Source organism: Capra hircus, chromosome 13 (genome assembly GCF_001704415.2).
Source record: "Capra hircus breed San Clemente chromosome 13, ASM170441v1, whole genome shotgun sequence".
NCBI lineage: Eukaryota > Metazoa > Chordata > Mammalia > Artiodactyla > Bovidae > Capra > Capra hircus.
This window is the reverse complement of record NC_030820.1, coordinates 10,619,153-10,637,166: the sequence shown is the minus strand read 5'-3', so window position 1 is coordinate 10,637,166 and position 18,014 is coordinate 10,619,153. Positions and strand designations below refer to the sequence as shown.

General features: G+C 37.7%; 1 protein-coding gene across 1 annotated transcript in view; it reads right to left on the bottom strand.

Moving 5' to 3' along the window:
- The window catches only part of LOC102171438 (ankyrin repeat domain-containing protein 26), an 81,840-nt gene that overhangs the window by 39,602 nt on the left and 24,224 nt on the right, over window positions 1-18,014 (bottom strand). Inside the window, exons 14-19 of the mRNA XM_018056849.1 lie at window positions 4,873-5,002; window positions 4,510-4,571; window positions 3,113-3,200; window positions 852-950; window positions 182-234; window positions 16-88 (exon numbers count right to left, since the gene is read on the bottom strand). Coding sequence (XP_017912338.1) covers window positions 16-88; window positions 182-234; window positions 852-950; window positions 3,113-3,200; window positions 4,510-4,571; window positions 4,873-5,002 — 505 coding nt within the window. The remainder of the gene's footprint in view (window positions 1-15; window positions 89-181; window positions 235-851; window positions 951-3,112; window positions 3,201-4,509; window positions 4,572-4,872; window positions 5,003-18,014) is intronic.

Below are 18,014 nucleotides of genomic sequence, written 5' to 3'. Positions count from 1 at the left end.
TATTGCAAAATTTACCTGAACTAGATGTTTGTGGATCCTTCATTCCGACTGTTTTATTAGGAACAGAATCTTTCACTCCGACTGTGGGCTGAATTGGTTTGGAAACAAGTTATTAATAAATAATGTACATATGATACAATCCACAGTTCATAATTCAAGATAAAAGTATAAGTGTTTTTACCTTCACATTAGGACATTTCTCAGGCGACTTAGCAGCAGCAGCAGCAGGAGAACCTAAAAGGCAAAACGGACATAGAGTTAATTACATGTAAATATGAAAGCCAGCTATACATTCATGCAGAGTTAGTACTGAGCAGACTCCTCATGCCCAGCCTTGACACTGAATACATTCGGTTTCAGTGTCTTGTTTTTAGGGGGATGTTAGGACACAGGCAAGACAGACATAGGAATCCATTATAGAGAGTGAAGAAAAAACAGGAATACAGGTTTACCAAAACATGCAGTAAGATTTCAAAAGTAACATCATGTTTTCAATGACTTCAGAAAATATTAAAGAGCACATAGACCAATGTGAACATGCTGACTGATGAGGAGAAAATTAATCTCAATCAGAGGAGCAAATCATGAACCCAAGAAGATAAACGTGAAAGCTGATGGTAAAATGCACCAGTATATCTTGAATGCAATACAGCAGTAACATTTACACCATTATACTACAAGTATTTAACATGTTCTTCAATCTATCCAGTCATTTAAGAAGTGCACTGTTGGGATGACAGTTCACCAGAATGTATAGTTTATTTCTCATCAGGGAAAGAGTAATGAACTGATTAGCTCGAATATACACTTGTAGAAAAATGGTTCATAGAAATATTCATGTTTTTCCATACCCATGTGGGCTACTGGTATGCCTGCATGTCTTGGCTCCTCTAATTTAGCCATCTTAAAATTTCCCGATCCACTCACGCAAGAAGGCATATAAGACACACCTATGAAATAATGTACAATAAATTCTCAACATTGAAATATAATGATCAAAAAGGAAATAATAAATGTAACTGCCACAGAATTATTAGATGTTAAAAATCTTGCATGTTTTAAAATCAGTGTAGTATTTATTGAAAATAACAGTTCTAGCCTTTAGGGAATGAACCCTATCAATCTGTTTTGTTTCAAAACTTAGTTTGGTTGGGTACATCATGCTAATACTTAAAAGGATTTCTGTGAAACAACTGTCAAAAAATCAGTTATCTTAAAAATAAAAAGTCAATCCCTCCATATTCAAATTAATCCAATTTGAATAACAAATACCAGTACAACATATATCTTTGATGTCTATAGTTACTTGGAGGAGCTGGGGTTGTCCCTATTTCTAGCACCCCATCCTGCCTCCTTTATTATTGGGAACAACAATGATCTTATCTCTTTTCAGTGTAAATACACTGAAGCCATCTCTAAGGAGTTCTCTCAAGTGTCCCCATCGACTCCAAACTCATCTCCCGAAAGCCTTACTTTCCTCCCTTTGTCCTTTCACTAGAGTCTTTCCTCTATAAAGGGTAATCTCTGGATCTGTGGTCTGAATTCTTCCCCCTTCACATTCTATCTATGGATCATCCCCACCACTTCTTTTCCTTCTTTGCTTAGCAATGGTATATTACACCTGTAATTGCTAGTTCGACTCTTTGCTTCCCTCTGGCTATAAACACGCTCAGAAAGAAAAATAAAATAATGCTTTTCCTTGATCCTGTTATGGCCTGCACTAGCTCAATGCTCTTCTTCCAGGTTTCTCTAAACGCAAGGCTGCTGCTGCTGCTGCTGCTAAGTCGCATCAGTCGTGTCCGACTTTGTGCGACCCCATAGACTACAGCCCACCAGGCTCCCCCGTCCCTGGGATTCTCCAGGCAAGAACACTGGAGTGGGTTGCCATTTCCTTCTCCAATGCATGAAAGTGAAAAGTGAAAGTGAAGTCGCTCAGTCGTGTCTGACTCTTAGCGACCCCATGGACTACAGCCTACCAGGCTCCTCCATTCATGGGATTTTCCAGGCAAGAGTACTGGAGTAGGGTGCCATTGCCTTCTCCAAACGCAAGGCTACACCCTTGCTACTCGGAGAGCTTGTTGGAAATGCAGAATCTCAGACCTCATGCTCAGCATGTGCACTTCCCACAAGGTCCCCAGGCAACTAATTAAAATTTGAGAAACTATTTGGTCTATATGGAGTCTGCTTCTACATTACTTCAACTTAATTTATTCTCCTGAAATCTTAGCCTCAACTTCCTCACTCTAACACTTTCCCCCCAAACTGAAACTGCATTACAAGTTGGAAACTTTCCAGTGGACTCTCTATCAGGCTGTAGGTTCCTTATCTCCCGAGTATGTCCCCCACTCTCTCCTTCTTTCCCGCTCTCTTGTTTTGTCCCATGTGACACCATCCTGGAAAGCAGCAACACTTCATATGACACCAATTTGCATACATTTACAGCTGAGCACCTATGCCCATGCTCCCCCAAAGGATGACACACTGCTCTGCATGCCCAGGGACCGCAGTTCTGAATGTCTTCCTAACAACGAGTAAACAGAAGGGAGGGAGAACTTTGCTGTTCTTCTCTGACAAGTTTTGGTGCTGGAAGCTCACTTCAAATTCATTGTCCAGGTCAAATACTCTCCCTTTATCTAGAGACCTTCATTACTTATTGCCCCCTCCCCCACAGACCTGTGCATCCTTTCTTCATTTCCTCCCTGTACCCTCTGCCTCTCATCCTTCATTCCCTCTTGCCTCTTATTTCTCGACCTTCCTTTGGTTGTAGAGTATCTTGAAACAGAACTAATAATTTTTTCTTTTGCCCATGTGTCACGTGGAATCTTAGTTCCCTGACCAGGGATCAAACCTCCACCCCTGCACTGGACAGTCTTAACATTTGGACCTCCAAGAAGTCCAGGAACTAATCATTTAGCTCCTTAAACTGGATTCCCAATTTAATCTGTGGCTGACACCTGATAAGATACACAATTTCCCTCCTCTTCTCGTCTTTTTCCTCACTACGCATCTGACGGGTGTTTTTTTTTTTTTTTTTTTTTTTTTGCCTGTTAGAATATTCCCATTTTAAATCAATGTTCTGTCAAATAACTTTTCTATAAAATACAGTTCTCACCTTGTACTTGTCCATTTAACGTATTTTTTCCTCTTTGATCTCCAAATAAATGATCCACAAACTTCAGTGGAATGCTCTCAGAGATACTCTGTTAAAATCAATATTGAGTTCCATGAGGATTTCCTAATATCTTTTTAAGAAAATACCCTACTTTTAAAAACTGCCTACATTTAACCCGGTTAAGACAGGTTTTGCCAAGATCTCACAGCTGCCAAAGAACCTGCATGCTGACTTCATATACTGCTGGATCACCAGGCAGTGGCTGCCAGCAATGAAGACATTAGGCCCTTCCTACCTCCTTCCATAGCTGCCACCCTCAAACAGGGCATCGTTACTTTAAGTTACCTCAAGTACGGCTGCCATAAAGGTAGTCTGCCCTGTTACTTAAGTTTAGCTGTTCAGTCGTGTCTGACTCTTCGCGACCCCATGGACTGTAGCCTGCCTAGCTCCTCCATCCATGGGATTTTCCAGGCAAGAGTATTGGACTGGGTTGCCATTTCCTTCTCCAGGGGATTTTCCCGACCCAGGGATCGAACCTTGGTCTAAAATGTTGGCAGATACTTTACCTTCTGAGCCACCAGGGAAGTCCCCAGCTACTTAGACAATCCAAAATGGTCTGTACTTACTGAAACATCGCTAAAGCGAGCTGCTACTATCACAGCCCCACATAGTGCTTACTACTCCCCATGATTTTGCTTGTCTTAACCTTTTCTTCCAGATTAACCTGACAATCCAAACACAGTGACACTTTCAGGTTTCAAGCACTATCTTTCAAGGTCCAAGTGATAAAAAGCCACAATGCAACCTGTGTCTCTCTGACCCTCTCTAGCAGTTTTACACATGCGTATGTACCAAAGAAACACACATTTGGTTGGGAGATTGGGACTAACACATACACACTGCACACTATTGTGTATGAAACAGATAACTAGTGAGGACCAACTGTATAGCACAGGGAAGGCTAGTCAATATTCTGCAGTGGCCTATATGGGAAAAGAATCTAAAAAGGAGGTGATACACACACGCGCGCACGCGCGCACACACACGCACACACACACACACACACACACAAAACAAAGAAACATTTGGTCATGGGCTGACCTGAAATAAGGTTTCAATTTTCAGATAAATGTAACTTCAGAACTCAAAGGGATTCCTTATGATCTCTAACCCTTGGTTTTTGTACTACACTGACTTCACTAGGTGAGTCTTGTAAATGAACAAAAGTGTACTAGGTGGTAGCATTTAGCACAGAATTATTTTATTCAATATAGGTTAAAAGCAAGAAAAAAGTTTTGATGGGGAAATGCAAGGGTGAGAGAGTCACAGCATCTCCCACTTTCATGTACTTACATTACTCAGGGCTTACATTCCAAAATAATAACAGAAGACAGTACCTCAGAATCCCAAGGTGATTCTACATCTTTCTCTTCTCCCAGTCCTAGGGCTGACATCATGCCTGTAAAATGCAGTCACAGATACATTAATGAGAGCATTCACTACTATGAATTTTAAAGACGTATGTAAGTCTACCTCTATCCACAAATGTTTCAATAAAATAAAGTAGTGGAAAAGAATTTCAGAGGGTTGAAGCATTTTCAGGAAGAAAAAGTTGGTAGTAGGTGGGACACTTCTGAAGAAAGAGAGCAAAAGAAGTGCACTTAAAATGAAATGGATATTGAATTTGGATCTATACCATTTACATGTTTTTATATTTGCTTTTAAGTATAGACAAAATTTACAGGCATTCACTAACTTACCACTTCTATCATTCTCACGTGTTCTATCAACAGAAGTCAAATGGTCATGATTTGCTTGCCCTTGGGGAGCCCTTTCAATGATATTAGCATCACTTTCTTTTTCAACAAGTTCTGGCTTTGTGGCTCCTTCCTATAAAAACAAGACAAAATAAAACCAAAACCCAACTTCAGAAAACATATTCATTTATCGGTCCTTCACCCTGTCAGTGAGACGACAAACAATCATTGTGTCTAGCACATCCTCTAGGGTGTCCTGGGAGAAGTTAGAACTGTAAAGAGAAGAGTGACTCTGCTCTGCGTCTAGGCAAGGCAGAGACACACGGAAACAAACAAGAGCAGAAGAGTATCCTTCGACATCTCTGCAGCTGAAGTGGACAGAGCACAGGATGCGCACAAAGGAGAGAGGAGGCAGGTGTACCTGCGAAGCTCAAGGAACACTGTGACAAAGGGCTGTGTCTCAGAAGACAGAGTGCAGAGCTGGGGTGTGATGGGGATTCTAGGAAGGATGGCATGAACCAACAGATGAGGTGTGAAACAATGTTCACAAGTCATGTGGAAAACTAGATCACAGTTACTGGGAACTGTATAGAGAAACAAAACTGGAGGACCAGGTTCAAACAGGGAAAAGCAAGTGTCATCTTCTTCCTTCAAGTGACAGGGATCTACTAAACACATAAAGGCATTACATCATCACAAATTTATTTTATTTGGTGCCATGCTTTTATTCAAATGTAAGGGAAAAGACTACACTGCACTAGGAAGTAGAAAGTTCAGTTTAGTTCAGTCACTCAGTTGTGTCCGACTCTTTGCGGCCCCATGGACTGCAGCAAGCCAGGCCTCCCTGTCCATTGCCAACTCCCAAAGTTTACTCAAACTCATGTCCATTGAGTCGGTGATGCCATCTAACCATCTCATCCTCTGTCATCCCCTTCTTCTCCTGCCTTCAATCTTTCCTAACATCAGGGTCTTTTCTAATGAGTCAGTTCTTCACATTAGGTGGCCAAAGTTTCAGTTTCAGCATCAGTCCTTCCAGTTAATATTCAGGATTGATTTAGGATGGACTGGTTGGATCTCCTTGCAGTCCAAGGGCCTCTTCAGAGTCTTCTCCAACACCACAGTTTAAAAGCATCAATTCTTTGGCGCTCAGCTGTCTTTATAGTCCAACTCTCACATCCGTACATGACTACTGGAAAAATTACAGTTTTGACCAGACGGACTTTTGTTGGCAAAGTAATGTCTCTGGTTTTTAATATGTTATCTAGATTGGTCATAACTTTTCTTCCAAGGAGCAAGTGTCTTTTAATTTCATGGCTGCAGTCACCATCTGCAGTAATTTTGGAACCCAAGAAAATATAGTCTGTCATTGTTTCCACTGTTTCCCCATCTATTTGCCATGAAGTGATGGGACTGGATGCCATAATCTTAGTTTTCTGAATGTTGAGTTTTAAGCCAACTTTTTCACTCTCCTCTTTCACCTTCATCAAGAGGCTCTTTAGTTCTTTGCTTTCTGCTATAAGGGTGGTGTCATTTGCATATCTGAGGTTATTGATATTTCTCCCAGCAAACTTGATTCTAGCTTGTGCTTCATCCAGCCCAGAGTTTCTCATGATGTACTCTGCATATAACTTAAATAAGCAGGGTGACAATATATAGCCTTGATGTACTCCTTTCCCTATTTGGATATTTGGCCTTGGAGTACAGAATGCAGGGCAAAGGCTAATAGAGTTTTGCCAAGTAATCGCACTGGTCATAGCAAACACCCTCTTCCAGCAACACAAAAGACTCTACACATGGACATCACCAGATGGTCAATACCCAAATCAGGTTGATTATATTCTTTGCAGCCAAAGATGGAAAAGTTCTATACAGTCAGCAAAAACAAGACTGGGAGCTGACTGTGGCACAGACCATGAACTCATAGCCAAATTCAGACTTAGATTGAAGGAAATAGCAAATAAGACGGTATTTTACAGGAGAGCATTTAAAAAAAACCCTATAAGCAATGCTCCAGAGTGGACAATAAGCACAGTAGATACTGTACATCACCCAAAGTGTCCATTAAACTGTAATTAAAAAGCTAATTTGGCTTTTAAAATAGCCAAATAAAAATGGTAACAGTCATTCTAAAACAAACTGCAGAGCGAAATGGACAAGTATATTTTAGAAAGATTACTCTGGCAGCAACATAAAAAAGAACATCAGGGTAGCAAAACTAGAAAAGAATATTTCAAGATTATAGGTGAGACAGTGAGTTATGGTGATAAGATATAAAAAATGATAAGCAGGCAGAAAATACTGAACTTCCTGAGTGACTGGAGGTGGTAATTTCAAGGAAGTTTGGAGTCCAGGATTTTTCCTGCTGTGGCATTTCAGTGATGCTATCTACTAGGATGGGGAGGACAGATGAAGGGATAGCTTACAAAGAGTCAGGGATGAGGGAAGCGTCAGGTACCATGCCTTCAGTTTGGGGTGTAATAAATTATTTTGAGGCATGCAAGGGACTCAGAAGAAAGGATTTGGGTAAATACATTTGAATTAGAAATAGATAAACTTATTCAGGAAAAACATACTGTAAAGATAATTATTTGTAAAAGATACTAACCTGGTATAATTAATGCAAACCTAGGCATAATTCTGAACTTTTGAAAATAAAACAATACCAGGGGAAGAAAACTATGAGATTAAAATTGTCAATTATATATTTCAACATATTTCAAGGATATAAAAATATACTTTTATAAATATATGAAAATACTCATTTCTCTCATATTACCATAATAAGCATTTTGTTTAATGAAAAGGTTTAATTGTAAAACACCATTTCAAGATGCTACAAGAAGACTTTTTTTTTTTTTTTTTTACTTTATTTTACTTTACAATACTGTATTGGTTTTGCCATACATTGACATGAATCCACCACGGGTGTACATGCGTTCCCAAACATGAACCTCCCCTCCCACCTCCCTCCCCATAACATCTCTCTGGGTAATCACCGTGCACCAGCCTCAAGCATGCTGTATCCTGCGTCGGACATAGACTGGCGATTCGATTCTTACATGATAGTATACATGTTACAATGCCATTCTCCCAAATCATCCCACCCTCTCCCTCTCCCTCTGAGTCCAAAAGTCCGTTATACACATCTGTGTCTTTTTTGCTGTCTTGCATACAGGGTTGTCATTGCCATCTTTCTAAATTCCATATATATGTGTTAGTATACTGTATTGGTGGTTTTTTTTCTGGCTTACTTCATTCTGTATAATTGGCTCCAGTTTCATCCATCTCATCAGAACGGATTCAAATGTATTCTTTTTAACGGCTGAGTAATACTCCATTGTGTATATGTACCACAGCTTTCTTATCCATTCATCTGCTGATGGACATCTAGGTTGTTTCCACGTCCTGGCTATTATAAACAGTGCTGGGATGAACACTGGGGTACATGTGTCTCTTTCAATTCTGGTTTCCTCGGTGTGTATGCCCAGCACTGGGATTGCTGGGTCATAAGGTAGTTTTATTTGCAATTTTTTAAGGAATCTCCACACTGTTCTCCAAGGTGGCTGTACTAGTTTGCATTCCCACCAACAGTGTAGGAGGGTTCCCTTTTCTCCACACCCTCTCCAGCATTTATTGCTTGCAGATTTTTGGATTGCAGACATTCTGACTGGTGTGAAGTGGTACCTCATTGTGGTTTTGATTTGCATTTCTCTAATAATGAGTGATGTTGAGCATCTTTTCATGTGTTTGTTAGCCATCCGTATGTCTTCTTTGAAGAAATGTCTATTTAGTTCTTTGGCCCATTTTTTGATTGGGTCATTTATTTTTCTGGAATTGAGCTGCATAAGTTGCTTGTATATTTTTGAGATTAGTTGTTTGTCAGTTGCTTCATTTGCTATTATTTTCTCCCATTCAGAAGGCTGTCTTTTCACCTTGCTTATATTTTCCTTCGCTGTGCAGAAGCTTTTAATTTTAATTAGATCCCATTTGTTTATTTTTGCTTTTATTTCCAGAATTCTGGGAGGTGGATCATAGAGGATCCTGCTGTGATTTATGTTGGAGAGTATTTTGCCTATATTCTCCTCTAGGAGTTTTATAGTTTCTGGTCTTACATTTAGATCTTTAATCCATTTTGAGTTTATTTTTGTGTGTGGTGTTAGAAAGTGATCTAGTTTCATTCTTTTACAAGTGGTTGACCAGTTTTCCCAGCACCACTTGTTAAAGAGATTGTCTTTACTCCACTGTATATTATTGCCTCCTTTGTCAAAGATAAGGTGTCCATATGTGTGTGGATTTATCTCTGAGCTTTCTATTTTGTTCCATTGATCTATATTTCTGTCTTTGTGCCAGTACCATACTGTCTTGATGACTGTGGCTTTGTAGTAGAGCCTGAAGTCAGGCAAGTTGATTCCTCCAGTTCCATTCTTCTTTCTCAAGATTGCTTTGGCTATTCGAGGTCTTTTGAATTTCCATACAAATCTTGAAATTATTTGTTCTAGTTCTGTGAAAAATATGGCTGGTAGCTTGATAGGGATTGCATTGAATTTGTAAATTGCTTTGGGTAGTATACTCATTTTCACTATATTGATTCTTCCGATCCATGAACATGGTATATTTCTCCATCTATTAGTGTCCTCTTTGATTTCTTTCATCAGTGTTTTATAGTTTTCTATATATAGGTCTTTAGTTTCTTTAGGTAGATATATTCCTAAGTATTTTATTCTTTTCGTTGCAATGGTGAATGGAATTGTTTCCTTAGTTTCTTTTTCTACTTTCTCATTATTAGTGTATAGGAATGCAAGGGATTTCTGTGTGTTGATTTTATATCCTGCAATTTTACTATATTCATTGATTAACTCTAGTAATTTTCTAGTGGAGTCTGTAGGGTTTTCTATGTAGAGGATCATGTCATCCGCAAACAGTGAAAGTTTTACTTCTTCTTTTCCAATTTGGATTCCTTTTATTTCTTTTTCTGCTCTGATTGCTGTGGCCAAAACTTCCAGAACTATGTTGAATAGTAGCGGTAAAAGTGGGCACCTTTGTCTTGTTCCTGACTTTAGGGGAAATGCTTTCAATTTTTCACTATTGAGGATAATGTTTGCTGTGGGTTTGTCATATATAGCCTTCATTATGTTAGACTCTGTTTTAAAATTGATCTTAAAAGACAAGTTTTAATTTGTAGAGGAGAAATGCTTATGTGAGGATGGAAGTATGAGGCATTTTAAAGTACTACTATGACATAAGAAAGAAATAGAAAACCCCATTTGAAAAGATCTCATTCAAAATTGATGGTGAAATCAAAAGCTTTACAGACAAAGCAAAAGTTAAGAGAATTTAGCACCACCAAACCAGCCTTACAACAAATACTAAAGGGATTTACAGCCAGTAAACACAAGAGAAAGGAAAGACCTACAAAAACAAACCCAAAACAATTAAGAAAATGTCAACAGGAACATATATATTGATTATTACTTTAAATTAAATGGATTCAATTCACCAACCAAAAGATACAGGATAACTGAATAAATACAAAAACAAGAGCCAAATATATACTGCCCACAAGAGACTGCTTCAGACCTAGAGACACATACAGACTGAAAGTAAATGGATGGAAAAAGATATTCCATTTGAATGGTAACCAAAAGAAAGCCAGTGTGGCAATCCTTATTTCACACAAATAGACTTTAAAATAAAGAATATTATAAGAGACAAAGAAGGACACTACATAAAAAGGATCAATCCAAGAAGAAGACATAACAATTGGAAATATTTATGCCCCCAACATGGAAGCACCTCAATACACAAGGCAAACACTAACAGGCATAAGAGGGGAATTCAGCAGCAACACAGTCATAGTGGGGGACTTTAACACCCCACTTACACCAATGGACAGATCATCAAAACAGAATCAATAAGGAAACACAAAACTTCAGTGAAACATTAGACCCAATGGCTCTAATTGATATCTTCAGGACTTTCTATCCAAATGCAGAAGAATACACTTTGTTCGCAACTGCACATGGAACATTCTCCAGGATAGACCACATCTTGGGCCACAAATCAAGCCTCAGTAAATTTAAAAAATTGAAAATATATCACGTATCTCCTCTGACCAAAACACTATGAGACTAGATATCAACTACAGGAGAAAAATGTGAAAAAACACAAACTCATGGAGATTAAACAATTCATTACTAAATAACGAAAAGGTTATTGAAGAAATAAGAAAGGAAAAACAAAAGATTCCTAGAAACAAATGACAGAAAAACACAACCACCCAAAACCTATGGGATTCAGTAAAAGCACTTCTAAGAGAGAAGTTGATAGCAGCAAAATCCTACCTCCAGGACAAGAAAAGCATTAAACAGGTAACACCCTACATTTAAAACAGCTAGAAAAAGAACCAAAACCTCTCAAAGTCAGCAGAAGGAAAGCAATCATACAGATCAGAGCAGAAATAAATGAAAAAGAAAATGAAGGAAACAATAGCAAAGATTAATCAGACTGAACACTGGTTCTTTGAGAAGATAAGCAAAATGGACAAATCACTAGCCAGACTCATCAAGAACAGAAGGGAGAAAAATCAAATTGACAAGATTAGAAATGAAAAAGGAGAGGTTACAACAGACAACACAGAGATGAAAAGGATCATGAGAGAATGTTATGAGCAACAGTATGCTAATAAAAGGGACAACTGAGAGGAAATGGACAGATTCTTAGAAAAGTTCAACCTCCCAAAACTGAATCAGGGAGAAATAAAAATTACAAACAAGCCAATTACAAACACTGAAATTGAAAGTGTTATCCAAAATCTCCCAAAAACAAAAGCCCAGGGCCAGATGGCTTCACAGGGGAGTTTTATCAAATGTTTAGAGAAGAGCTAATGCCCATTTTTCTGAAACTCTTCCAAAAAATTGCAGAGGAAGAAACACTTCCGAACTCATTTTATGAGGCCAAAATCACCTTGACACCAAAACCAGGCAGAGACAACACAAAAAAGAAAATTACAGGCCAATATCACTGACAAACACAGATGTAAAAATCCTCAACAAAATTCTAGCAAACACAATTCAACAACACATTCAATAGCTCATATACCATGATCAATTTGGGTTTATGCCAGGGATGCAAGGATTCTTCAATATACACAAACCAATTTCAGTGTGATGCACCATCTTAACAAATTGAAAAATAAAAACCATATGATCATCTCAATAGAGGCAGAAAAAGCCTTTGACACAATTCAGCACCTGTTTATGACAAAAACGCTTCAAAAAATGGACACAGGAGGAACCTTTGTCAACATAGTAAAGGCCGTATAGAATAAACCCAGAGCAAACATTATTCTCAATGAGGAAAAATGAAAAGTATTCCCTCTAAGATCATGAACAAGACAAAGTTGTCCATTCTCACCACAATTATTCAGCATGGTTTTGGGAGTCCTAGCTATGGCAATCAGAGAAGAAAAAGAAATTAAAAGAATCCAGATCTGAAAAGAAGTAGTAAAACTCTCACTTTTGCAAATGACATGATACTACACATAGAAAACCCAAAAGAAACTGTCTATTTTTTAGTAAAAGAAAATTTCTAGAGCTAAATAATGAATTTAGCAAAGTTGTATGATACAAGGTCAATACACAGAAATCACTTGAATTCCTATATACTAACAATGAAAAATCAGAAAGTGAAATTAAGGAGTCAATCCCATTCACCACTGCAACAAAAAGAATAAAGTATCTAGTAATAAACCTACGTAAGGAGACAAAAGATGGAAAATTCTAAGACACCAAGAAAAGAAAAGAAACATGACATAAACAGGTGGAGAGATATTCCATATTCCTGGGTAGGAAGAATGAATAGTGTGAAAATGACTATATTACCAAATGCAATCTACAGATTCAGTGTGATCACTTTCAAATTACCAATGGCATTTTTCATAGAACTAGAACAATATATACAATGGACTATTACTCAGCCATAAAGAGAAACACATTTGAGTCAGTTCTAATGAGGTTGACAAACCTAGAGCCTATTCTCCAGAGTGAAGCAAGTCAGAAAGAGAAGTATAAATATCATATACTATTCGCATATACATGGAATCTACAAAGATTCTGAATATACAGTGGTACTGATGAATTTATTTGCAGGGCAGGAAGGGAGAAACAGATATAGAGAACAGACTTACAGACATGGGGGGAGGGGAAGAGGGGAGAGGGTGAGATGGATGGAAAGAGGAACATGGAAACTTACAATTCCATATGTAAAATAGATAGCCAATGGGAAATTGTTGTATGACTCAGGGAACTCAGAAAGGGACTCTGTGACAATCTAGAAGGTCGGGATGGGGAGGGAGATGGGAGGAGGGTTTGGGAGGGAGGGGACACGGGTGTACCTATGGCTGATTCTTGATGTTTGACAGAAAACAACAAAATTCTGTAAAGCAATTATCCTTCAATTGAAAAATATATCAGTTCAGTTCAGTTCAGTTCAGTTCAGTCACTCAGTCGTGTCCGACTCTGCGACCCCGTGAATTGCAGCACGCCAGGCCTCCCTGTCCATCACCATCTCCCGGAGTTCACTCAGACTCACGTCCATCGAGTCAGTGATGCCATCCAGCCATCTCATCCTGGGTCATCCCCTTCTCCCCCTGCCCCCAATCTCTCCCAGCATCAGAGTCTTTTCCAATGAGTCAACTCTTGGGAGGGAGGGGACATGGGTGTACCTATGGCTGATTCTTGATGTTTGACAGAAAACAACAAAATTCTGTAAAGTCATTATCCTTCAATTGAAAAATAAATACATTTTCTAAAAACCCCATTTGAAAATTTCATCATTTTCTTCTTTTTTCCCTGTAAACAGCACACTAATGGCTCTAATTTTCTATCTATGCCCTCTTCAATGGCAGATAGAGACTGAAGGAACAATCTAGATATTAAAAAAGTAGTAAAACTATGATTATCCAAGTTGGAAATTTAAAAGTTTTCAAATACATCTATGATTTTCAAGCAAGATTCAATATTCACATCAGGAAAGAACAAATGAGCTGAAAAAATCAAGTAACCACAGTGACTGAGTTTTAGATATGGAAGAATTTGCATTTTAGTTTAACATGTATAACAAAGAACTGACATGCTAATTTAACACCTATAAATACTAAAGCTAATAAAGCTTCTTAAATATAAAACTTAACTTAAAAATAACTTCTTAACTTAAAAAATGCTTCTTAAAAATAAACTTCTTAAAATTTTATTCTTTAATAAAATTCTTAAAATGGAATATACATATTACTAGAGATATTTTAAAAAGTAAAAATTTATCTTTCTGAGATTATTTTATAAACTTTGTTGTTAATTCTTCTTTCCTTATGATTTTATAACAAGTAGTCTACATAAGAAAAAAATTATGAATTGTGATTTCATTCATTTAATGTGTGTAATTGCCCATTACTTGCAGATATTAGGAAAAGATATATCAGAATCTCTCCAGGGAGGTGGCTGGCAGAGTTCTACATTTTTTTCTTTAAGACTGTTGCAGCTTTAAATTTTTTCATGTCATGAAGAGAGCTTAGGAATCTCATTTATATAATTATAAATTATAATTTTAGTAAAAGACAAGATAAAATGCTTATTTATTTCCTCTTTATTTTCAAAAATATCCAAAACCTCCAGCAAGATCATACCAAACAGTAAGATAAATTAGTTAAGTACATTAAGTATGTATCAAACAGTAAGTTAGTAACCACAAGAAACAGAAGGGCCACAAATTCTTAATTCATAATATATCGAGTTGACTCATTGGAAAAGACTCTGGTGCTGGGAGGGATTGGGGGCAGGAGGAGAAGGGGACGACAGAGGATGAGATGGCTGGATGGCCATTTTGATGGCCATCTGACTCGATGGACGTGAGTCTGAGTGAACTCCGGGAGTTGGTGATGGACAGAGAGGCCTGGCGTGCTGCGATTCATGGGGTCGCAAAGAGTCGGACATGACTGAGTGACTGAACTGAACTGAACTGAAGGCCTAAAACAGAGCTCATCTAGAATTGCCTATGAATGAAAGTTTTGCTAGATTAAATAGAAGACATCACTTGATTAATTTCAAAGTGAGAATTTTTAAAAAAAGAGAAATCACTTCAAATTGAAATGAACTTCCAGAGGGAACTATATTCAATATAGATATATACACATACAAGTGTAATCAAGTCACATTGCTATACACCTGAAACTAACACAGTATTGTAAATGACTACACTTCAATTAAAGAAAAAAACAAAATTAACCACCAACCTCAAAAACAACCACCAAAAAAGCTAAGTATCATATTTTCTTTCAGTTCTTCATAAAAATCAGCTATATGTCATTCAGAAGAGTATAAGTATTGAGTTTTCACAACCTCACTTTCTCCTAAGTTGAATTTGAAATAATTTATCTCATATTTATAATATAGAGTACCTCATCTGACTTACCCCCACTATTTCTGTTGTGTTTGTAAAATAATCTGTTTCATCTTGACCTTCATTCCGTCTCATATTCATCTTTTTAAAAATTTTTATTTATTTTAATTGGAGGCTAATTGCAATATTGTATTGGTTTTACCATACATCAACATGAATCCACCACGGGTGTACACGTGTTTCCCATCTTGAACCCCCCTTCCCACCTCCCTCCCCATACCATCCCTCTGGGTCATCACAGTGCACCAGCACCAAGCATCCTGTATCATGCATTGAACCTGGACTGACGATTGGTTTCACATATGATATTATACATGTTTCAATGCCATTCTCCCAAATCATCCCACCCTTGCCCCCTCCCACAGAGTCCAAAAGACTGTTCTATACATCTGTGTCTCTTTTGCTGTCTTGCATACAGGGTTATCGTTACCATCTTTCTAAATTCCATATATATGCGTCAGTATACTATATTGGTGTTTTTCTTTCTGGCTTACTTCACCCTGTATAATAGGCTCCAGTTTTATCCACCACGTTAGAACTGATTTAAATGTATTCTTTTTAATGGTTGAGTAATATTCCATTGTGTATATGTACCACAGCTTTCTTATCCATTCGTCTGCTGATGGACATCTAGGTTGCTTCCAAGTCCTGGCTATTATAAACAGTGCTGTGATGAACATTGGGGTACACGTGTCTCTTTCAATTCTGGTTTCCTCAGTGTGTATGTCCAGCAGTGGGATTGCTGGGTCGTGTGGCAGTTCTATTTCCAGTTTTTTAAGGAATCTCCATACTGTTCTCCATAGTGGCTGTACTAGTTTGCATTCCCACCAACAGTATAAAAGGGTTCCCTTTTCTCCACACCCTCTCCAGCATTTATTGCTTGTAGACTTTTGGGTAGCAGCCATTCTGACTGGCGTGAAATGGTACCTCATTGTGGTTTTGATTTGCATTTCTCCGATAATGAGTGATGTTGAGCATCTTTTCATGTTTGTTAGCCATCTGTATGTCTTCTTTGGAGAAATGTCTGTTTAGATCTTTGGCCCATTTTTTGATTGGGTCATTTATTTTTCTGGAATTGAGCTGCAGGAGTTGCTTGTATATTTTTGAGATTAATTCTTTGTCAGTTGCTTCATTTGCTATTATTTTCTCCCATTCTGAAGACTGTCTTTTCACGTTGCTTATAGTTTCCTTTGCTGTGCAGAAGCTTTTAATTTTACTTAGGTCCCATTTGTTTATTTTTGCTTCTGTTTCCAATATTCTGGGAGGTGGGTCATAGAGGATCCTGCTGTGATTTATGTTGGAGAGTGTTTTGCCTATGTTCTCCTCTAGGAGTTTTATAGTTTCTGGTCTTACATTTAGATATTTAATCCATTTTGAGTTTATTTTTATGTATGGTGTTAGAAACTGTTCTAGTTTCATTCTTTTACAAGTGGTTGACCACTTTCAATTTGTTAATGTGGTGTATTACATTGATTGATTTGAGGATATTGAAGACTCACTGCATCCCTGGGATAAAGCCCATTTGGTCATGATGTATGATCTTTTTAATGTGTTGTTGGATTCTGATTGCTAGAATTTTGTTACGGATTTTTGCATCTATGTTCATTAGTGATATTGGCCTGTAGTTTTCTTTTTTGGTGGCATGTTTATCAGGTTTTGGTATTAGGGTGATGGTGGCCTCATAGAATGAGTCTGGAAGTTTACCTTCCTCTGCAATTTTCTGGAAGTTTGAGTAGGAGAGGTGTTAGCTCGTCTCTAAGTTTTTGGTAGAATTCATCTGTGAAGCTGTCTGAACCTGGGCTTTTGTTTGCTGGAAAATTTCTGATTACGGTTTCAATTTCCGTGCTTGTGATGGGTCTGTTAAGATTTTCTATTTCTTCCTGGTTCAGTTTTGGAAAGTTGTACTTTTCTAAGAATTTGTCCATTTCTTCCATGTAGTCCATTTTATTGGCATATAATTGCTGATAGTAGTCTCTTATGATCCTTTGTATTTCTGTGTTGTCTGTTGTGGTCTCTCCATTTTCATTTCTAATTTTATTGATTTGATTTTTCTCCCTTTGTTTCTTGATGAGTCTGGCTAATGGTTTGTCAGTTTTATTTATCCTTTCAAAGAACCAGCTTTTGGCTTTGTTGATTTTTGCTATGGTCTCTTTTGCTTCTTTTACATTTATTTCTGCCCTAATTTTTAAGATTTCTTTCCTTCTATTAACCCTGAGGTTTTTCATTTCTTCCTTTTCTAGTTGCTTGAGGTGCAGAGTTAGGTTATTTATTTGACTTTTTTCTTGTTTCTTGAGGTATGCCTGTATTGCTATGAACTTTCCCCTTAGCACTGCTTTTACAGTGTCTCATAGGTTTTGGGTTGTTGTGTTTTCATTTTCATTCATTTCTATGCATATTTTGATTTCTTCTGTGATTTGTTGGTTATTCAGAAGCGTGTAGTTCAGCCTCCATATGTTGGAATTTTTAATAGTTTTTCTCCTGTAATTGAGATCTAATCTTACTGCATTGCAGTCAGAAAAGATGCTTGGAATGATTTCAATTTTTTTGAATTTACCAAGGATAGATTTATGGCCCAGGATGTGATCTATCCTGGAGAAGGTTCCATGTGTGCTTGAGAAAAGGTGAAATTCCTTGTTTGGGGGTGAAACGTCCTATAGATATCAATTAGGTCTAACTGGTCTATTGTATCATTT